General features: G+C 42.1%; 2 protein-coding genes across 2 annotated transcripts; both read right to left on the bottom strand.

Moving 5' to 3' along the window:
* Positions 1 to 1,164: 1,164 nt before the first annotated feature.
* BCL9 (BCL9 transcription coactivator) lies at positions 1,165 to 13,834 on the bottom strand. The gene is made up of 7 exons (XM_063105070.1): positions 13,763 to 13,834; positions 12,448 to 12,764; positions 11,000 to 11,189; positions 9,964 to 10,063; positions 5,168 to 7,406; positions 3,678 to 3,938; positions 1,165 to 2,374 (listed from the first exon to the last, which is right to left on the bottom strand). Exons 1-7 carry the CDS (start codon positions 13,813 to 13,815, stop codon positions 1,257 to 1,259), a joined length of 4,278 nt encoding a protein of 1,425 aa, XP_062961140.1. The 5' UTR covers positions 13,816 to 13,834; the 3' UTR covers positions 1,165 to 1,256.
* A 22-nt stretch (positions 13,835 to 13,856) lies between these two features.
* On the bottom strand, positions 13,857 to 20,607 carry LOC134383730 (uncharacterized). Its single transcript, XM_063105071.1, has 3 exons — positions 20,520 to 20,607; positions 18,442 to 18,524; positions 13,857 to 14,075 (listed from the first exon to the last, which is right to left on the bottom strand). Exon 3 carries the CDS (start codon positions 14,061 to 14,063, stop codon positions 13,857 to 13,859), a length of 207 nt encoding a protein of 68 aa, XP_062961141.1. The 5' UTR covers positions 14,064 to 14,075; positions 18,442 to 18,524; positions 20,520 to 20,607.
* Between the last annotated feature and the right edge of the window lie 2,414 nt (positions 20,608 to 23,021).

The following is a 23,021-nucleotide window of genomic DNA, read 5'->3' as shown; positions in this document are numbered from 1 at the left end:
TCAATTTTGTAAGAAACAATATATTTTATTTTTCTGACACCACAGCTCTGGCAAGTGGTTTTGTACCAAATTTAATGGAGGTTACACAGAACGTTTTACGCATGGGAGGGGGAGGAAAGAGAAGGAACCACAAAATTTAAAACAAAAACAAAATCCTGGAGAGCTTTTAGCATCTGTTCCAATCCCACGTTAACAAAATTCACTTGGGAATTCCTAATAAAAAAAGAACAAAACACGGTGGGCAGGGAAGGGTATGTTGGGGAAGAGAAAGACTAAGGGGAAAAAAAGACCAGAAAGCATCCCAAGGACAGACCTTTCCCTCCCAGAGCCAGGAGGACACTCGGCATGGAAGGCAAGGCTTTGCTAGATTTATTTCCCCAAACTAACACCGTGTATTGCAGCTGCCAGAAGGAAAAAGAGAGGAAGGAAGCAGAGGGTCACCAGTCAGGGGCACAAGGGAAGTAAACACTTAACCAAGGAGATGGGGAGGGATGGGAGAGAGAAAACAAGAGAAAAATGTGATGGTGGGTTTGGATATTGGGGGACACAGACAGTGCTGAAGAGCACTTGAACTGAAAACCAAATGTCCTAAGCGTCATTATTTTTAAAAAGAAAAATTTCCCCTTCCCCCCACCCCTCGCTGAACTTAGTTCCTTTTTTTGTGCTTTTCATTAATACTCTGCTCTGAGGTCGTAGTTTGGTTTTTCTATACACTGGAGTTGAAAGAAAATAGTCCAAAGGTCTGAAGATGGATTCTCCACCTGAAGTAAACAGCCCAGCATTCCTGTTCTCCTCTTGCCCCAAAGACTAAAGTCTCTGCTAAAATCCCTTTTACAATATAGTACAGTACACAAAAAAATAAAGCCCAAATCAAAAAACAAAAACAGAAAAGAATCCTGGGAGAAGCCAGTCCAAAGGACGTAAACATACAGAGAATGGTGCAACACATGACCGATGGCAATTCTCAAAGCACGGCTACAGATTCCCAAAAGTAGGTGCCATCATGGGATACCCAAGTCCACAAAAATAATTTTTAAAAAATAAATCTTAAAAAAAACACACCTGTTGATTAAATGAATAATTTGTTTTCAGGTAAATCCATACATTCTCGAGTTCCCCCCTCCCCCAAAGCAGCCCTCGGGTCTCTCTTCTCCTATTGCATGACCAATAGAAAGTACTCCTGGAACTCCCTCAAAGCAGCTCTCAGGACCTGGAATCTCATCTTGACAAGGATCGGCACATCCAATCTTAGCAGCTTAAAACATCATGTTTCCTGGGTTGCCAGGTCCTTGGCCAAATCCACCCATGCCCACGTCAGCAGCCATGCCCCGGGGCCTCATCTGTGGAGGAATCATGATGTTCTGTTGGGGTCCCATCATGCCCTGCATGGACATCATCATGCCTGGAGAGCCCACAGGCCCGGGGTGGGTATAGAGCCCAGCAGGCCCCCGATCCTTGCCAGGAATCATGCCCACAGCAGCAGCAGGATTGCTCATCAGGGTGGGCTGTCCGGGCATTGTAGATTGTGCTGGTGACATCATCCGATGGTGAGGTCCCATCATGCCTTGCTGGAGGAAGGCTGGTGGTCTCATGGGGTTGTGGCCTGGCATGGATGGAGCTGTACCAAGAGGGATGTCCGGAGTTCCCACTGGCCCTGGACCTCCCATGCCGGGTAATGCTAGCCCCATTCTGGGGGCTTGTTCGCCCATCATCCCCTGCATGTGCGAAAACCCAGGTCCAGGACCCTGGGGCTGTTTACGGCCTGGGACTTCCCCTCGAGGGAAATATTGCAGTGTCTGGCTAGGCTTCTCAGATGGAATAATGCGGGAAAGATCAAACTCAGGTATTCCGGTGGCTCCAGGTCGGATGACCTCCTGCAGATCTGGATCTGTAAACACCGAAGGCATGCTGTTCCCCAGGACAGTGAAGGAATCAGGAGCCCCTGGGCCTCCAGGCTTGCAAAGTGCTGCATCTGCTGAACTTTGGGGCAGGTTGCTGGGGCGGCCAAGGGGCCCTTCTCCTGGGAAACCCATCCCTCCTGGGAAGTTGCCCTGCCCCCCACTGGGGCCATTGTGAGGGAAGGGAACCTGCTGTGGAGGAGACTGCACTGGAGGGAAGCCCTGGGGGAAACCCATTCGTCCTTGAGGTACCATCGGTGGCTCCTGGGACCCATGCCCCATGATAGGATTGTGTGCCATCAAGCCAGGCCCGATTGGGACCCCATGAGGAGGTATGCTGGGTCCCATGGCATTAGGAGAGGGCATCTGATTGGAGTGAGTGAGTGGCTGGGTCATTCCCATTGGGCTGAGGGTTGGCATCGGAACCACAGGGTTTGGACCTGAAATTCGAGGATTCTGTGTATTAATGCCCATTCCTAGAAAAATAAAGATACCAAAGGAATCAACTTAACCAAAGGCAACTCAGAAAAACTATGATAAATCAAATTAACAAAAAAATTATAGTGCATCTGATATGCATAATATTATGCTGGGAAAACATATGACACACAATCCCTGACATCAATAAGAGTATAATACATTTGAGGGCATACAAACCAACAGCTGTACAAGACAATATATTATTGAATCTTAATGATATGCGATATAGGAGTGTATAGAAGACAGCAAGAGAGAAACTCTCCTGTGTGAAAAGTTATGTTAATACACAAATGTAGTCTTCTTCATTGAAGACAATACGGAAAAAACAATTTGCCTGAATGACTTAAATATGGTCCTTTTTGAAGAGGATTAATCAGTTCTACGATTCTAATGAGCAGAAATAATAACAAAGAAACCAAACAGGTCTTTTTTCAACTTGGCCTTATTTTATATTGCCTTATAGAGAGAGCATTTAAAACTCTAGGTTACACAAAATGTTAAAGAAACAGTAACTTTTAATGGAAAGTGAAAGCACGCAGGTTCCACTATAGTCCCTGGGACATTTAAATAGTTGGTCTCTCTGTGGAATTACCAGAGTATGGTGGGGACACTGCTTGTGCTGTCCACAGAGCATATCCCAACCTGGTTAATTAGGATTGCAATAAATAAATAGCATCCCTAACAATCAGAATAGATTTGGAACCAGAAACCCCTGGCTGAAAAGTCATGGTCTCTGCTGATCACCTTCACTATCCCAGATCATTTCCTCTAAGTGAGGTTGATAGCAATGGGGGCGGGGGGGGGGGATATAAGAATGCAGATGTACAGAATGAGTACGGAAGGGAAGAATTTTATTACCTCCCTAGTCCTACAGAAAGGGTTTCTCTAGGAAATAGGGGCTTTCCACTGTCTGAAATCCTGTGGTTTGAGGCTGCCCTTCCCGGAAAATAATTGAGAACTAAATCAGCATGTTAAAAAGAAACTTTCGGTATTGCTCCAGGAATATCAAGAAAGAAAAAAAACCCAAAAACACAAAAACCAAAAACCCATCCAGGTGCACAGAAACATCAGAACTACAAGGAAATCAGCTTTCTTATAAACAAATACTGAATTGAGCAAATAAAAAAACTGTTATTTTCCTCTAGTTTAGACACTTTAGTTCTACTGAAACGGAGATGGTACATTTTTTCAACTTACTGAACTTCTACCTAATTAGGCCTACAGCCATTGAGAAAACACTTCAAAAAGTTTCTCTTCTGTCTAGCACTAGCTCCATATCCTATCTTCCTGATTTCTTACCTGGTATATTATTCATTGATGGCAAGTTGGGAGAACGAGCTGGAGGGGAGTCGTCATCTGAGCTGGCCACAGTCTTGATGGCATCATGGTATAATGGGGTAGAACTGGGCATTGCAAACTTGGACATTCGAGACATCATAATAGAGAGTGGGTTCTGGGAAAGGGTTGGCTCTGGAGGCATGGTGTAAGGTGTACTAGAGGGAAGACTTCCAGGGATGTTCACAGAGGCAGGCTGGCTGGCTGTAGGAGGTGGGGGGCCACCTAAGAGAAGAAAGCAAAATAAAATAAAAATGGGCAGGAAGTTAGATCCCTTTTGAAGGCTACTGGGCCCTATGATTATGAACCAGCAAGGCCAGGAATGAGACAGATGAACAGGACAGTGTTATTAGACCCAGGACATGAACCATCAGTTTTGCAGTCATGCTGTGTGTGTGTGTGCAGAGGGAGACCACGGATTGATATGGAAGTGACGGGTCAGCAGATGTGAAGACAAACATGCCAGAAATGTGCTAGAAATATTCAAGCCTAGGGAAAACATGGTTTACGTACCACCATTTCACTGAAAGGAATGTGAAACAAGTGGATCTCTTTCTCTTGCCAATCACAATTTGATATTCGACTCAGGTAATTAGCAAGCCATGAAGCGTACTAGTGACTGAACCCCAGGTACTAATCACATCATCCTACACACTCTCTTGATTAATTTCCACAACCAAAATGTCTAAACTGAAAAGGTCTGAGGTGGCAATTCCACCGTGCTGCTTTAGTGAACTGCCACCCCACAGACAGAGACACTTCAGCTTGGCAGGATAAATCTCCTGTCTTATTCTGTTTTAGTCTCTCTCAAGCGGAGATGGCACCAACCTAGTATTTACACCTCATGCCACTTCCACTGACCACCTCTGGTCCCATTCACAAAGCCACCAACATCAGCAAGAGCCTCTCCTAGGAAGAAAATACTAATAAACTGCAGCTGATCTGTGAAAACAGCAGTCTACCAAGAAGAAGGTGTTGGTAACTTTCTGTGGTCAACATGTATTCACAAGAACTATGCCAGTATTACAGCAGCCTCTCCTCTCTTCACTTAGGGTTATACTCAGAATCTCTTGACCTGAGAGCAGCTCCTTTAAGTGGGTGGGTCCAGTATTTTAAAAAGCCACATTTGTCCACTGTTAAGACATTTTATTTCACCAGCATGTGTTCACTGTGCAAACATAAATTATTCTGTAAACTGACATATATTTCCCATTCCCCCTCTTCCTTTCAACAGTCCCATCTGACATACATATTCTTTGCCAGAACAGGACACTTGTGCATAATGCCATGGAAATCCTGATTATGCACCTTGACACAAATTCATCCATTTTGGCAAAGGCCACCTCCCCTGGGTGCATGATCAAGTTCAGACACCAGTTTTCTTAGAGTAACTAAATCAGGCTCTAGCCATCTGCAGCTATAAGGTGCCACCGTGAGGACGCAAGCATACTGACCTGACTCTACGCTTCCCAGCATGGCTGGGGAGGACATCGTGAGGGGGGCTTTATGGTTTGGAGGGATCCCAGGACTCTGAAGGGGAGGTTTTGGAGAGGAGGTCCATCCAGGTGAGGGGGCAGGAAGTGATGGAGACTTGAGGTGAACAGGCGAAGCAGCAGCAGACCCCAAGACAGGAGGGGACTTAATGGAAGCAGCAGCAGCTGGGCCTGCCAGCATGCCTGCCAGCTGCGATGGCGTCTGGGGGGACTTGAGGTTCCCCGAGGGTGAGCCCAGCATTGGTGACTGGACTTGGTGCATTGTGGGAGATTTCAGAGGGTTAATGCCTGGGGAATGCACCTGGCTGCCTGCCACAGATATATCCAAGGGCTTCCGCCCCAGGCCACGCTGAACTGGAGGAGCTGTGTTGAGGCTAGTGGGGTTACTGGAAGGGTTGAGAGGTAGTGGTGGCATGTGACTGAGCCGGCTGTTAGTCCTTTGGTCGGGCCCAATTGGTTCTCTGAGATTCCGCAAGCCACTGTTGCTGCCTGGACCCTGAGACATGGGAAGGAATGGCCTGGGGCCCATGCCATACTCCTGCTGAGGGTGCTCACCGAATGGCAGGGGCACCATCTTCTGCTGAGCAGGCAGCATGTCTGAGCCACCTGAGCGTAATTTCATCATCTCCTCAGGGCCTGCCCCAGCCTCTCTCATCTTCTGAGGTATCATCTGAGAGTTGGATCCCATGTTGACATTTAGATTGACATCTCCTTTCATCCCACTAGGAACCATCCCAAACTCAAGTTCCCGACCAGAGCCTATCTGTGGAGGCATTCCTTTTGGAAAGTCACCCCTGGAAGGACTCAGAGGGCCCTCAACGGGTATTCGAGGGAAAATGGGATTATTCCCAGGCTCTATGTGGCGCTGGGAGCCTGGGATCACCCTGCTCATCTCCAGGCTGGGCCTGATGCCTTCCATGCTCATTCCCGGAGGGAGACCCAGCTGCTTCTCTGCCAGCTGCTGCTGAAACATCTCTTCAGACAATCCTTGGGGGTTTGGGAAGCGTTCCCCTCGGCCAGGTCCACTGAAGACACCTTGGCCAGGAGGGAAGTTTCGACCATCTGGGATTTTTGGCACATCATCTGGCCAACTGACTCCAGAAAGACCTGGTCTAGATGCTGGGTTGGGGACATTTGGCCCCTCCATTTCAGAGTTTATCATTCCTGCAAATCCAGGGAGGCGCATTTGGCCCCCTGGCATGTTGGGGTGGGGAGCCATGCCCCTCGGGGGCAGAGAATGTGGCATGTTGATACCATCAGAAAATGGCTCTGTACCCCCAGGTGCCCAGCCTTCACTTGGGGTCATCTGGTATGGAGGGGGAGGCCCTCGGACCACGCCCCGTGGCCCGTGCTGATGGACCATCATATCCTGGAGGGAGCACTGCTGGACAACCACTTGTTCCTGCTTCCTCCTTTTCTCTTCATAAAACTCCTGCTGCAGTTTCAGCCACGCTATCTGCTCAGGAGTCATATGGTCCAGGTGGTCAGGTCCTATGGGCCCAGACTGGGAGTTCATAGGTGGAACCATTTCATCTGGAGAAAAGGGCACATCTCTATGTCCTTGAGGGCCAAATGGAGCTCCCACATCTGTCCGGGGCCCAGGTCCCTTACCCAGGCTTTGGGATTGAGCCATCATAGCCTGTAGTGGCCCTTCTGATTTTTTCTGAGGTCCATCTAATACCCCAGTATTCTGCTGGGGCCCCCCACTTTGTCCTCCTGTGAATTCTTTCTCATCAGGGAAAAGCATACGCTGGATATCTCTGAGAGTTTGTAAGGAGCGCTCCCGGTGCTCCAGCTGCTCCTGAGATAGGCCATCGGGGTTCTCTCCCAGCGTGGAGGACTCACCACTGGACACTGGTGGAGGCTGGGGGGCTTTGGGATCTGCTGAAGAGCTATTGCTCCCCTGGGAGACAGGGGTCACTGCTCGATTGTTGGGCGTTGAGTTGGGCCCAGTACCGTCTGGGGCCAGTGGAGTGGAACTGGCAGGACTGCCTACAGAAGGAATCAGTTTATTTTCTACCCCAGGACTGTCCCGGTCCAGGGGACGTGGGGGTGCAGCAGGCTTGGGTGCTGGTGCTGGAATGGGTGGAGTTGGCTGCAGTCTAGTATTCTGGGAAGAATTCTGGTCCTGGTTGGCTGGAGCTGGAGGCTGTTGTGGCAGAGGTTTTGGATCGTTCCGAAGGGCAGGTATCTGTGTGTTCTGAAGATAAATGAGATTTTAAAAAGTATTGGTAAATTGAACAGAATGGCAATTAAAAGAGCAAGATATGTTATAAATCTACACTGACACTTGCTGTAGAAATTGCTCAGCCCCACTTTGGACATGAAGACATTTTGATTTTTTTAAAAAACACTTATTGTCAAATGGCATCCTCTTTCCCTTGCTGAAGATTAGGTTTCAATAATTTTATAAGCATGTCAGGGGAGAGCCACTCTGCCAAAGTGAATACATTTGAGTATCTATTTTGAGGACAGGTTTGATATCACATGTCCACTGTGTGTTTCTCACTCAGGGAGAGATTAGTTTCTTGGTATGAGTGAGGCTGCACCTAACACCTTCTTTTTTTCCCTGGAAGTACAACTGGGTATGTAACTTCTCATTGTCAATCAAAAGGTCTGATGTTTCCAACTGAAAAAGAAAGCTTAAGTCACTTGCAGCTCTGTACTCTCCCAGCCAGAAGCAGCAGGTAGGGCTGCTCCATTTCAAAGTCTCCTCTGGCAAGATAACTACTGAAGCATTGCCCTCCTTAAGTTTCCAGGGGGCCTGACATCTCCGGTTTCTGTTTTTGGTTTGTGATCACTGATTCCATATTTGATAAGTATTTGTACATTAACTGTTGTAAGATAATCTGCAGGTAGGAAGTGTCTGTGGAGAAATCTGAAGCTATCTAGCTCATGGTGTCTCCTGATCTGTTCTTTCCAGTAGACAGCAGACTGCCTTTTTTTTAACAGGTTGGATGATTGCCTTATTATTATTTATTAAGTACCAATAATAAACTAAGTCCTGGGTTAAAAGCACACCCACCTACAAAAATGATACAGACACTGTGAGTGTTTGGAGGAAGAATGTATATATTATGGGTCTAAACCTTTGCACTGCTGAGAATTAAGAGGGCACTGAAGAACAGAAGGGCCCAGTCTACAAACTCTTAGAGATCTTACACCAGCTTCCAGTGAGATTCCTGATCCCTTTTACCAAAAAAGGATCATTTGCTCCTATTTGTTCACTTAATTCAGTCTGTGTTTCCAAACCCCTAGGTTCTTACTTACCTCTCCACCCTCTCTCTGGAATGTTTACCTGTGTACAAATCTGTACACAAATCATTATGTGTATCTCTGCATACAGTCTGTGTTATATATACACAAAGATATATCTTTGAGTGTTTACATTCTGTGAATATATATACATAATGTTTCACTTAGAGTATCCATAATGTTTCACTTAGAGTATCCATGCACATTTGTCTGTAGACATAGGTTTGTATGGGTAAGATCAGCTGAATCCGTATGACTCCGTACAGTCAAGAGTATTCCATGTCTGCAACTCCCTAACTGGAGTGTGGGGGTCAACTTAATTTTTTGTTTGTTTGTTGCAGGTGGGTACTGATTTCATATAAGGTTAACCATGAGAAGAAACCGTTTAGTACTGCCCTTTTCATTTTACATTTGGAACAATGGATTATTCCTAATTCCTTTCTGAACTCCTTTTCTGATTTCATTTTAGTATTAGAGAACGTAAAAGTGATAACTGTATTAAGAAATGCCATGAAGTCAATAAAATGTTGGTTTGAGTTGCAATGTACCCTATGTGCTCCAGGACAATAAGCATTTTAAATGTATTATGTCCATCCTCTACGCTTGAGTAGAGGAGATTCATGAGAAATTTCTAAGTCTAGGAATGCTCTGCTATGTCCACAGAGATGCAGACTTCTTTGATACACAAAATAGACAAGATGTCATCTATTTTATCTTAACTTGTTACTTTGATCATTTATCGTCATTTAACTTTTCCCCTGTCTAAGACTCATTCCATTATTAGATTTTATGCTCCCTGACAGCAGGGACTATGCCTTGAACTTCTTACTATCCCTACAGCATTTGGTGCAATGCCTTGACAAAGCTAGACACAAGAAATAGCTTTTGGTTCAATCTGGAAAAATACATGCATTAAAATAACCATTGTATGCTTTTCAAAAATAGTTTACGGTAGGTGTTTAAGATCCAGATAGGAAACAGACAACATTTATTATAATTTTGGAAATTTCAAACAATTAAAAGCATTCAATGGTTCTGTCACTTTGAAATAAATACAAATCATTCTGAAAGTCACTGAGACTCTAATTAAGGTATTATTATCATGTACTCCAGTAGTGTAGTTTTAGTTGTTGCTTTCTTCTGTGTTCTTCAACCAACTCAAGAGAGTTAGTTATTTTTTGAAAACCTACTCTATATACGGAGTCTGAATTCAGATTTTCCCAGAGACAGTTACATGAAAGAAGCCCTAGGATATCTGTATAACTCCTTTTTTTCCCCCCACATCTTCTTCCTCCTAGTAATTCATCAATCTACCAGCATTCTCGTAGAAAAGCTAGTATAGTGTGATATGCCTAGACCCCACGATGCCAGAATTAGGTTACATGACCAGTACACAGGTCATACCATCAAGACCATCATCTATAAATTAAATTCACCACCTCCCCTCCTTTGCAGTCACTGTAAAACCATTAAACCATTACTCCACATCTAAAACAACATACCACAGGGGCTGTGCTTCTCTCTGTTTTGCTGTTAGAGATATTCTGGATGTGGAAAGAGACTATAGTTTCAACCTGGCCCTTTAATACAGCTTCTGCAGCTCTGCAAAGAAGAAGACACAGCACACACTGACTTGTTTCTGTTTCGTTAACTGTAATTCCAAAGCATGTTAACCCCAGATTAAACTTGGAAGGGAAAGGAAGGAGAGGCATAAAAAACCAGCAGAATGTGGAATGTGAAGAAAACAAGAGAAACATGTTTCATTATTTATGTTTATCATTGACTACCAAACTTCTGAAATTAAAAGATAGCCATTAGCAAATCTCAAAAGAGGCATTTAAAAAAAACAAAGATTTTCTTCTCAAACCAATCCACTGTGGTAGGTGTATTATAGAGAATCCTAGTTCAAAATCCCAACCTAAGAAGGGTGAACATGAAATCACAGAACTGGTGATAGCCTAAGGCTGTCAAGATTCACTTTCTGTCTTAAGGGAAAATCTTAAGTGGGAAGGGAAAAAAAAAAAAAGAGCCAGAAAACCATATGTAGAGTATAATCACAATTTTGATAATAATAATAAAAAAAATCCTTTGATTCATCCATCCACTAGAAACATATACAGTATTTCAAAATGTTCACAGTAGTTATTTCTGTGAATTCCAGAGATTTTTATTTTTAGTTATATTTTCTAATTATTCTAGAATGGACATTTATTACTTGTGTCATTTAAAAAAGTAGGTTGCAGAAAAGTGTGAATAGTGCAATCAATATCTTTTGTGTTTAAGAAAGTTATATATGTATATTTGTATAAGCACAAAAAATTTCTGAAAGGAAAGCTAAGAAGTATTATCAGTGGTCACCTCTGGGCAATGGGGTTGGGTACGTTTTGTATTTTATTTTACCTCATGCTGTACTGTTATCTTTAAGTGATAATAATACATGCAGGTAAAAAAAAAAAAAGGATCAATCTGCAATGGGAATAAGATCTAAGATCCCCAAACACACAAGCTATGCCCAACAGCAAGATACAGCCAACTTACTTATTGGCCATCTCAGTAGAAAACACATACACCACTTTGGCTGGAGTCTTCTGAGCAGGTGTGGGCTCTGGGGCAGTAGTTTGGCCATGGGAGGGGGTGGAAGACCTGGGGGCTGTAGCATTTGACGGGGTCATCGAGTGTGGTGTGTGCTGGGAATCCTGGGACTTTATGTGGTCAGCAGAATTACATTCTAAAAGAATGAAAATACTCATTGTCATAGAAAGAATAAAATTCCCTTTCTTCTGCCAGCATTTATAGCACCACAACACAAACCCACCTTGAAAATTTCAAGGAGGAAGTACCTTGTTAAGAGGCAACTTTCTGTTCTACTCATAAAATTTCAAATATTCTTCTCCCTAAATGACTAATTATAAAGCACTCTTCCCCCTCCTCCTCACATCTCTTAACTATTACACATCCTTCAGATATTAGTGTAAATGTCCCTTCTTCCTGGAAACCTTCTTAAAACCTCTTGGACTTGACTGGATACCTGTGCAAATTGATCTCATAGCCCCCTAATTTCTCTTATTTTACCATTTATCAAATTTCATTGTAATTGCTTAATGATCAGCTTTCTAGGTGCACTCAAATCCTTGAAGACAGCAGGGATGTCTTCTGACCATGGCACTCCCAGCACCCACCATAGTGCTGGCTGGCACTCAGAAAAGGCTTCCCCAAAACCCCTGAGGAAGGGAGGGAGGGAGAGAGGAATAATCACCCAGGTTTTCGTTTCTAATTTGGGTTGAGGAATCATACTTCCCCTCCTTGAATACTAACTTAATGTTCTGGCCCACAGTTAAGACTTTTGGTCTTATACTAGAAGGGAAAAAAGCCTACAACTCTAGTCATTGGTCCCATACCCTTCCTGGCTTACTCCACTTGGGAACCTGCCAAATCTCTATCACATCTGGTAGCTACTCATTCCTGCAACACCGAAATCAGCTGCGACAAACGCAGACTACTGCCAGGGCCATTAAGACTTCCTCTTGTGTCTACAAGTCTGGCAGAGTGGCAGCCAGAGAGCACAAAACCCAAGCCTTGGAGAATTACTGTGATGAAGAAGAGGAGGGGTTGCCAGAAAAACTGCTCCAATATGGGTCACTGGTATAGACAAAGTGGAGCTACTGGCTTGAAACTGAAGAACAAACAGCATGGAGGCCAGAACACACATAAGAACATGGTTAGGCCTGTGAAACATCCTACTCTAACCCCTAAACCACTTGCATCCTCAAGAGTGAGAACTCTTCAACAAGGTCGTTCCAAACTATTCTTCAGTTAGTAGAAAAATGAGAAGAAATAGTTCCATCATAAACTGCAAGAACTCCTGAACCTGATACCTACTTTCCCCAGTTGGCTGATATTAGGCTCTCTGTCCTCCATCAAAAGTCAGAGGCCTTCCCTCAGGAATACCTACTTCCCTCTGAGTCTCAAAGATCTTATAGACATACCTTTAATGTCAGAGTCATCGTTTGGAGTCCCAGGATCTCTCTGATCAAAGGAGTCGGCGGAAATACTTCGCTCCCTTTTCCCCTTGCCCTTGGCACCATTTCCAGCCCCATTCTTCAGCCCCATGCTCCCACCTGGGCCAGGGAGTGCTTTAGGGGTATGGCCCCCACTCTTGGAGTCACAGGGAGATGGCTGGGATTGGCTGGCTGAGCCCCCCTGTTTACCCTGATTGGAGAATTTGGAATCCAGCTGGGGGTTTCCAGATGGGGACATCACTGTAGGGGGACGAACCATCACCTCCTGCTTTGACTTAGGGCTACTAAAAGAAACAAATAACAAAGGGAAATCAGATACCAGGTACAGGTGGTCAGCACAAATTAGGCAGCAGCAGTTTCTATCATGGGTCTAGGAGACAATGAAGATTAAATAATCACCCCATGTTTTGTCTCAGCCATTTGCCTGTTCCCTCCAACCCCTGCTCCCATCTCAGAGCTATCAGCAGAGAGAAGGATCAAGCAGAATGGCCTGCCAGGTCTCAGGAACCCTCGAGTCACATGGGGACCCATCTCTAGGGCTTCTGTCAATAAAGGACAACGGTTTCTATGTACATAGAGAAGTGACTCTCACACTAAGACTAGCTCAGAGTAAACAAACAGGCAATGTTAAGATCAAAATACTACCCACCCCCAGGCTGATGACAAGGAACAGCTGTAACGAGAACCTAGCTTCCCTGCTGGAAAATACAAGCAGGTCCAGGACAGCAGAGGAAAACCCACTGGTGACTGTCAAGTTAGGAAAATCCTCCAGGATACTAATCCCTCCCAACAAGCAGTATTACACCAAAGCAGATAAATGAAACACTGCCCCCAGGGGGTGAGGAAAAAAATCTTTTAAAATACCAATTTAAGTACTGTGGAAAAGAGGAAAAAGCTTCACAGTGGGAGTCCAGAGGTTGGTGTTTTAGTTCTAGGACTTTGGGCCTCCTCACCATCCCAGGCCTCAGTTTCCTCATTTGTCAATTTAGCAGACTGTTCTGTTTGGTCTCTAAGGTCCTTTGGTTTATGTTTGGCAAGGAGGGGGGTGGCAAAGAGGAGAGGTCAGGAACAATGGACAAAAGACTAACCGAGGAAAACTCTAACGTGAGCTTTGATTTTACTATAACCTGTTTACCATTCTATTACTATCTATTAGTCTATTTTCTCTTCCTCTCCCAGTTGGGTCTCATTTGCTTCTAATTCAACATATTGTTCCACCAATGAGTATTTGTGGTACACCCATGACATCCCCAGCGGGCAGCAGATGGAGGCTGGCCCTTACCTCTGTGTATTTCCTGACGGAGAGTTCCTCACTTTAGGGTTGCTGGAATGCATTGATTGAAATCCTGAGCTTGCAGTCACAAACAGGGACAGGCTCACCGAGTTCTTCTCGGGCTGCAGCAGAAGAAGTTGCTGAGAGCAGTGGCAGTGGCCCACTGCTTGCTGGGTGCGTCCCTTAGTGCTGGCCGCCTATGTGCCTTTTTCCTCTTTGTTTTTCTCTGCTGTGGAAGTGGGTCCTTCCCCCTTGCAGCTCCAGCATTCTCTGGGTGTGTGCCTCCTGCTGCCAAAGGAAAATCTCGCATCTCCAGGGCACACTACAGGAAAAGGCCACCCAAAAAAAGTCGGGAGTGAAAACACAGAGATGTAAAACATCCTTACAACAGGTTCAGGTGAAAGCACTAGCCAACTCAGCAAAGCAGCAGCTAGATCATTCCTCAGCTTCCAACAGGGTTAAAGGAAAGGGTGATGTTCATATTCTGGCCAAAGGCTCTGGAGCTAAAGCAGCTGAAGAGTGACTAAGACTTTCTGCCAAACACACAAGCCTCCCACCCAAGCAGCATGTACCAGGCATTTGCAAGCAGATGAGAAAAATGGTTTTATCTTTAGCCATATATTCTCCCTTACATTTCTCTACTTCTGAATACAAAACCCTCAAAAACTTGTGTTTTTCTTTTTTCACAACAATGCTTTGAAACCACCAGGTACCACAAATCCATAGCAACTATCCGGTATTTCAGCTCTGATGGCAAACAATGGCACTGAAATTTCAAACTATGAAGCAAATTAATCTCTGTTTATATTCTCAGGGCCTAAGGGGTGGGGGGATATTAAAGGAGGTACTTCTGAAATCAAATATTGAGTCAATACCAAATACAATCAGTTCTACCCCCTGATTTCCATCATCTTTCTATTAAATTATGCCCAGTATGTGTCTTGTGTTCTCATTGCTTAATGACAGGGACTGTAGGCATGGATAAACATGGGAATGATCCATAATTCTGAAGGCAAAAGAACGTCTTGGAAGATACTTTTGGGTCAATTTGCAAGGATAATTTGAAGCATAAAGGTCAAGAAAATATTCCCATACCTAGTAAGAGAAAAAATGATAAAGCACTATATTTAGGGAAGCCTGGACTAATTCGGGGAAAACCAAGATACACTTTAAGTACTGCTCCCTCCCCAGGAGTTCCAATATGGTTTTCTTGTACCTACTTTCCCCTCACCTCCCCTCTTCTCCCCTTCCCCTTCTGGTATCTTACTGATGGAGTATAAGACTAAAGAAGGAGGATATTAGATGCAGGATTAGTGGCTAAGGAATGAAAGGGAGTTAGACACAGCTCAGGTGTTATAGCTTACATATACTTTGAGAGATTCAAGAACTGGACTAAAACTGGGAGGATCAGTCATATTCTAGGTTTTAGTTTGGCACTATGATCATTGTCAAGTGGTAACATTTATCCATTTAGAAATCTGCAATAATCCCAACTATTTTATCTGGGACATTAAAAGGAATTTATGGAAGTTCTGAGTATACTCAATTACATTTTTTCCCTTTTTTAAATAAAGAAATCAGGAAAAAGAACTAGAATAAAACATTATGGATTGTTTCTCTGCTAACCTCAGGAGAAAGCATCCTAAAAAACGTTTAGGTTTTGATTATATTTTAGGTTATATTTTTATCCCCCACCGTATTTCTGTTTTTTTAAAAAAAATTTGGTTTAGATTATAAAATGGATTGTGGTTGTCAAGTTCGACATATATGATCATAAACTATTTTGTAACTTCTCACTAAACATTAAGAATCACTGTTAAAATAGAAGTAGAAAATGAATCCTGTATGGATAAGGCCATCAGAAAACATTTACCTCAGGAAAAGAAAAGTAACTTCTGGTACTTTCTGTCTGCATCACACATTCTAGCACTCAATCACATGTCATATTGAATAATCCTAGGTGTATATTTTATCTCTCTGTGAAGACTATATTCTTTGAAGACAGAATCTTGTTTTAAAGTTCTTTGGTTTTTCTGTAATACTCAGCATGATGCACTAAGAATATAGTTAGATCTTCTGTCACTTATTCAGCTTCTCAGAGAACAAAAACCCCAGGCATATGTGTTGTACTATTTTTCCAAAGAAACTCAAAACATACTACAAATATCAAATCACCTCATTAAACTGCCAGGCATTTATGATGAGCTGGTAGCAAAGATTATTTCTAATAACAATGCTGTGAACATAAATTACTTTTATTTTCAAAGTACTTCTACCTACAGTTTCTTATTCTCACAATTCGCCTGACCTTGATCGACAGGCATTTACAAATGAATGAAGGGAGAACATGGGTTGCAAAACTCTCGGGTTTCCAATCGGTGCTCTCAGACCCTGGCTCTTTCCTCTCAGCCATCTCCTTTACCTTTACTTTATGGATGAAGAGACAGCACAGAGCTTGAAACAAGTATGTGGGCTCACTCAGTGACTGGGAATAAAATCCAGGTTTTTCAATCCCTAATCCAAGGGAGTTGTTGAAATAAATCATCCCTAGTTTTAGCCTTTCTGACCATAAAAAACAACCAAGCAAAACATCTGTCAAGTATCTTATACACTTCCAAAGAATAAAATTAGGGTCTTTGGCAGATTAGTGCTCAACTGTTTACCTTTAAGGACTGGAAAAAATCTCCCACAGAATCATTATAACTGGAAGGAGATTTGTTTTTCCCAGTATAACTAAATCTCCTAATTCCTTAGATCTGCTTATACAATGTTTCTCTCTTCTCTTCTTAAATAATACTTAAAACTTTTACTATGTGTCAGGCATAGTTCTAAGCACTATACATACACGTTAACTCATTCCCAACAACTCCACAAGGCAGGTACTACCACTATTCCTGTTTTAGAGATAAGGAAACTGAGGCTAGTTATGTTAAGTAACTTGCCCAAAGTGACTTACCCTAGTAAGTGATAGAGCTGGGGTTCAGTCAGGCACTGTCCTGAGAGTCTGTCCTCCTCATCACTGTTGTGCCTATCAAAGTAGGGACTTGGTGGATGAGGTGAAGTGCTGAGCAGTATAACATAAGCACTCCAGGGTTAACTGTTACTATGACTACTACCAACCACTCTCTAGCAAGCTCACTGGCTTATTCTGCTTGATGCCATTTCAGACATTCTACATCTCCTGCCTACCATCTTCCTGCCCTCTCTCCCAACTCCCAGTACTTAATAGGGAGAAGAGATGTCACCAGGTCGGAAGTCCTTACCACTAAATATGAAAATGTATTTTCATCAGTACCTATTCCCTCTTTCTCTATTATTGAAACAAAACAAAACAGAAAATGGCCCATTTTTCCCCAAAGTCTGACCACAGGGTGTTCTAGGCCCATCCCTTCCAGCCTTCTGAAAGCTGTCAATCCTTTGGCCATCGCCTCTATCTCCTGTGTCTACTGGATCTTTTCAATCAGCATTCAGACATGCTGTATTATATTCCAGTGTTAAAAAAAAAAAAAATTAAAGCAAAACAAAACCCAGCTCTACCATTCCGATCCCCTTCAGAGCCAATTTTCTCCAGAGTTGGTAAGACATAGTGTTCACTTCCTCACTTGCCATTCACCCTTTAACCATTTAAATCAACTTCCACCCCCAGATCAAAGAAGCCACTATTTGTGTTAAGGTCACCACTGGCCACTCTTGTAACCTCATCTTACTGCAGCTCTTAGATTTAGCCAGTTGATCACTTTCTTCTTGCAACTCTCCTCTCTTGGTTTCCATAACACCATCCTTTCCTTGTTTGCCTCCTACCTCTCCAGTCACTCTTTATCTGCTTCCTTTGTGGGTCTCTCTTCTACCCAATCTTTAAAATTTATAGTTCCTCAGGACTCTACTCTGGGTCCTCTTCTCTTCTCATTCCGTAAGTTCTCTCCATGCCAACAACTCTCAAATTTACACGTCCAGCTCAGCTTAAGCTCTGCAGACCTGTACACACAACTGTCTACTTGACATCTCTCCAGGTATCTCAAACTTTACAGGACCAAACATGAATTCTTCATCTCTGTATAGCCTTTCTCCCCAAACTGTCTTTCCTCGTTTTCCACATCTTAATAAATGGCTACGCTTGAGAGTCGTTCTTCGTACCTCTTTCCCTAACCACCAACCGTCTCAAATCAAGTGTGAATATTTTTGTTGACTGAATGAAGTCTCAGCTTAAGTGTTTCTTTTTCAGACAGGATGGATCCCTTAATACCAACAATCTCCATGAAATTCTATTACATTCTTTTCATAGTATCCTGGGTTTTCCTTCATAACATTTTTCATGTTTTGTAATTATATGTGTAATTATGTGATCATTTGTGTAACATTCATCTCTCCCATTAGACCAGAAGCTCCATGAAGGTAGGGACCAAGACTGATTTGTTCATCCCTGTTTTCCTAGCACTTGTTATAGTGCCTAACACATGGTATTTGCTCAAAAAAATTTTTGATGTTATCCAAAGGGAATAAAATAGTATGCTGAAGAGATATCTGCACTCCCATATTCATAGCATCATTATTTACAATAACCAAGATATGGAATCAACCTCAGTGTCCATCAACAGATGAATGGATAAAGAAAATGTGGTATATATACACAAGATCATCTTTCTAAGCCAGGCATGTGCTCTGGTGCTGTCACCCATCAGTCTACTCACCAAAACCCCAAGGGTCACGACACTGCTGTGCTCATCCTGGAGGTGAGGAGTCCAGGAACCCCTTTCTCAAAGGTGACCCTCACCTGGAAGAGAATAAAATGTAGGAAAAAAAATTCCTAAGTGGATTAAAAAAAAAAAAATCAACAATATCAATTTCCCACTGGATATCTTAAGCAAAAAACAGGCTTCCTATTTATTCTAGAATATTAGTTCAAGAGGAAGTTGTCATCCCCCATATAAACAGAATCAACTCCCAATTATTAAATGGTATATATATTCAATCTGTAGATATTTTAAGGTACCTGTGGCTTTCCTTCCTTCCCAGCTGCTCATTTTATTTTCAGAGGCTGGAGAATTACTAAGTACAAAAAAAAAAAAAAAAAATCAACTTTAAAAAAAATTTCTGGACATTTAGTAGGGGGGAAAAAACCTTCACATTTTTGCTCCTGCCCATTCCTTATTTGCATAGAGCTGACTATAAAGGTGAATAAAGACAAAATTCCAGATATGTTTTTGAATTTACAAAGTGAAGACTAGTCACCATTCCTCCCTACTCTCAACTGTAACTCCACATGGAAAGCACCCAGGAAGGAAATTTGTTTTCCTATAATTTGGGGGGACCTTAGGGCTGAACAACCTGGCCAGAAAGTTTCCATTTACTGAGTGCCTACTGTGTGCAAAGTGCTATAATGAACTGAGTTAGACTAAGTCAATAAAACAGTTACTGGTCAGGAAGAACAATTTCCAACATTAGTCCTTGTAAACCAGAATGATGACACTAAGCCTCCCTAACTTTGCCCAGAATTCATAGTTTTGAAATTGCAAGGAAAAACCAAGTTCCAGATTGTTTTAGGGCCATATTATTTAGGAGTCTTTAAAGGGAGATTCTATAGGGTTGTCATAAAGTTGTAAGTAAATTTACAAATTAATCTGACTAAGCTCAGAATCACCTCTACAATTCCAATTTTGACTCTTCCAATGATGCTTTCCCTCTTCTCTGATCTAAGAAGTTAAGTTTATTAGAACTATGTCATGTTTAACAAATTTCATTTCTATGCTATGACCACTACTCCATAAAAGGCATAGTATCAAACTTAGAATGTGGAACTAAAAGGCCTCAGGATTCCATTCCTAGTTCATTCTTAACTTCTGTCATGCCAACTACTAAAAGGCTTCCTCTCAGTAAAAGTACACAATAGGAAGAACCAGTCTTTTCTCCAATGTTTGGAGAAAAGAAAACTGTACAATGGGCATGAATAGAAAACCATGGTCCAAACAAAATATTAAGGTATGTTTTAGTCCTCCAGGGGTAAAAATATATCTATCGTCCTTCAATAGCTAACAACTTTGAGTAAGCAAATAAAAATGTATATCAAGTTAAAGAGTTTTGACAAAATTCAAGCATTCAAAAATGAATTTCAACTCTCATCATTTAGAATAATAGCTACTCAAAGTAATAGTTCAACACAAATGTCCCTTTTCTGTGAAATTCTCCTTGATCATCAACTCTTCCCTGTATGTCCTCACAGCATTATATTCACAGCACTATTATGAGAGTACTTCAAAAAGTTCATGAAAAAATATAATTAAAAGATAATACAAGTCCTTCCATAAACTTTTTGAAGATCCTGTACTTTTAAAACTATATCCCTGTTATATGTAGACAGGGGACCCCCGGAGGGCAGTGTCCTTCATCATCTCAGCCCCTGACACCCAGTAAAAGCTCAATAAATGCTGGCTGATCCATGTATCATAATGAGCTTGGGGCTTGCCTATTGCTACCTTTACCTGCATTCACACAAACTAACAAGGACGTGATAAATATCTATTTAACTTCACACCACTGCCCTTCTCCTTAGCCCTCTGAGGTCAGTTACTGCACAGGTACTGCTCACAGAGAAGTTTAAGGTAACTGCACTTACAGTTTTCACTTGCATTTAATTTGATGACTTTTGCCTTGGGAACTGCTAGAATGATGAACAAATGTAGTTTTAACTTACAAGAGACCCTACAGAAACAGAAACAAAACTCCAACCTACTCCAATCACAAGTTACAGGCTCATAGTCATGTTCTTTACCTTTTAAGATGTCCAATCTGCTCTCTCTTCTACATTGGGACACGGAAGAGCTTTCCAAGTATGATCTCTTCCACCCAAACAGAAGGGGATTTTTAGGTCAAAGTGGGGAGACACCAGCTAGTCCCACATTTAGTCCTACAGGGATAAGAAGAAAACAAAAGTTCAGACCCAAATTCACGCTGATTCCAAAGAAAATCACCCATTCTTCAATGCTCTGTGGCCAAAGTAATACTTTGAAGAAAAAACTGTAAGAAATCAATTAGGTCAAAAACGGGGAAGGAAGGCAAAACCACAAAACTCAACATACAAGAAATCAAAGATAGGGACACTGCAGCCCGATTCCAGCCCAGTGATGACAAGCCATACTAATGGGTGACTGGGGAGTTTAAAAAAGCAAACACAAAACCCAAGACCTCATTTTAACATTGTTTTTAACTTTTTCCACAACAAAGAACAGTCACCACAGGTTTCAAAATGGACTTTTGGGAGAGAGGGGAGGAAAACCAACCAACAAACAAAAAAACAACAAAACGGACTTTTGTTTCATGTCTTCCCCATGTCCCTGTTCTCAGCATGGTGGACATGCTGAGAAAATATTACAAAGCCTAGAATGCAAGTGGCCATAGATAATTTAACTTTCCAAAATCAGTTGGTTTAGAGCAAGAGTTCTTAACCTGGTTTTGTTTGTTTCGCTGGCTTTTGGCAGCTGGCCGATATGAAGAATTCTTAACCTGGGATGCACTGACTCCCGTGGGGTCTGTGGATAGACTAGGGGGAGGGAGGGTGTCTGTGAACTTGCTGGGGAAAACTTAGATCATCATTGTGACTAACCTCTAAGTAAAAGTTAGAATAGCCTTAAGTTGTGAATGTAGGTAACAACCCATGATAGTATTAGCAATTCTGTGACTGTGTCACCAATAGAAACCAGAAGACATTTTCACCTCACATTACAGTTGTTGCAGATATCTCGGCATAATATGTATACCCATCACTACTTTGTAATTACAGTATCGTTAGACCTACAGCTACATTTTATTATTTAACATGTTATAAAGAGGTACATATATTACTATATTACAATTAACATTTTGATAACTGTTTCCGCTTCATCATAAATCTGTGAATTTTATTTTCTGCATTTAAAAAACATTCTCAGATAGGGTCTTATACTTCACTAGATTCCGAAAAGGGTACATGAACATCAAAAGTTAAGAACCCCTGATCTAGAGCAAGTAAGTTCCTATACACTCTATCATCATAGTCACCAAGGAAAAGAAGTAAGTCATTCCAGCAATACTACTTCATAGTTGGAGAAAATTAAGCTGCCAAGAAGCCGAGAAACATGTCCAAGCCACACACATTTAGAGCTGGCATAGCCTAGGTTAGCACTCAAAGCATCAGTCTTCCTACTCTTCCATGGGACCTTTGCTTACATTTCTGCAATTCTTATCACTGTCTTGTCACTAAATGTCTTATCTTTGAAAGCTAATGTGAAACCAAAACCCAGACAACAGAAGACAAGATACTCCTTTTGTTCCTTGATGTACAAGATACTCCTTTTGTTCCTTGATGAAGCATGATGCTGTAATAGTTAGAAAAGCTGAATCAGGTTGGTTAGTGAGATAGTAGATTTTTAGAAGTGAGGAAAGAGGTGGGCTATGTAATCTCTCATTATCAGAGGTGTTCAAAACGCTTTGCAGATAGGCATTAACTTGTTAGGCTAAAACACAGTTATGAGTGGTTAGGACAGGTGGTATTGGTATTATCACTTTGTAGACGGGAGAACTGGAGAATGTGTGAGGTTTGTTCAAAGTCACACATAAGTGAATGGGAGAGCTAACTTCCCGATTCCAGGTTCTAACCATTGTACCAAGTAACCATGATCAAATATTTAGTCAACTATAATGCTTATGAAACCTCTGTTTTTGTTTTTTTTTTCCTTGAAAGCCAGAGAACATTTTCTTTTGATTCACAGGAGCAGATACTTCTGAAGGACATGGGGTGAATATCCCATAGAATAAATTCTAATATACATAGGACTTTTTTGCTTGTGCTAGTCATCTAAGAATCCAGGTCAGGAAACCTTCCCTCAACACCCAAGTTACATATTACTTGCCTCTTAAAAAGAGAACTATATGGAAATTGTTCTTTCATCTTTTAGGCAATGACCTCCCTACCTATCTACCACAGCTTTTGAAACTGCTATCATCATACACTCAACAATGTTACTACAAAATAATATTCTAATGTTTCAATACCAATCTCGGGGTCATAAAATTACCAAATATCACATGCCCCCATCCTCAACTTTTCTCAACTTCACATTAAATTTTCTCTTATCCAAACCATCAAACAATTAATGGAACCCTCATTCCTCAAATCATCCTAATGCCATTTAACTAACAGCTCCTGTTATTAACCCATCTCTGTTTTGAACAGGTTGGGTCTTTTTCAATAGTGAATAGGAAGTTTTGGAAAAATTTTTACTTAGGACCATAATAT

This window comes from Cynocephalus volans, chromosome 8, assembly GCF_027409185.1.
Source record: "Cynocephalus volans isolate mCynVol1 chromosome 8, mCynVol1.pri, whole genome shotgun sequence".
In the NCBI taxonomy this organism is placed as follows: Eukaryota; Metazoa; Chordata; class Mammalia; order Dermoptera; family Cynocephalidae; genus Cynocephalus; species Cynocephalus volans.
This window is presented reverse-complemented; position numbering and strand designations above follow the sequence as displayed.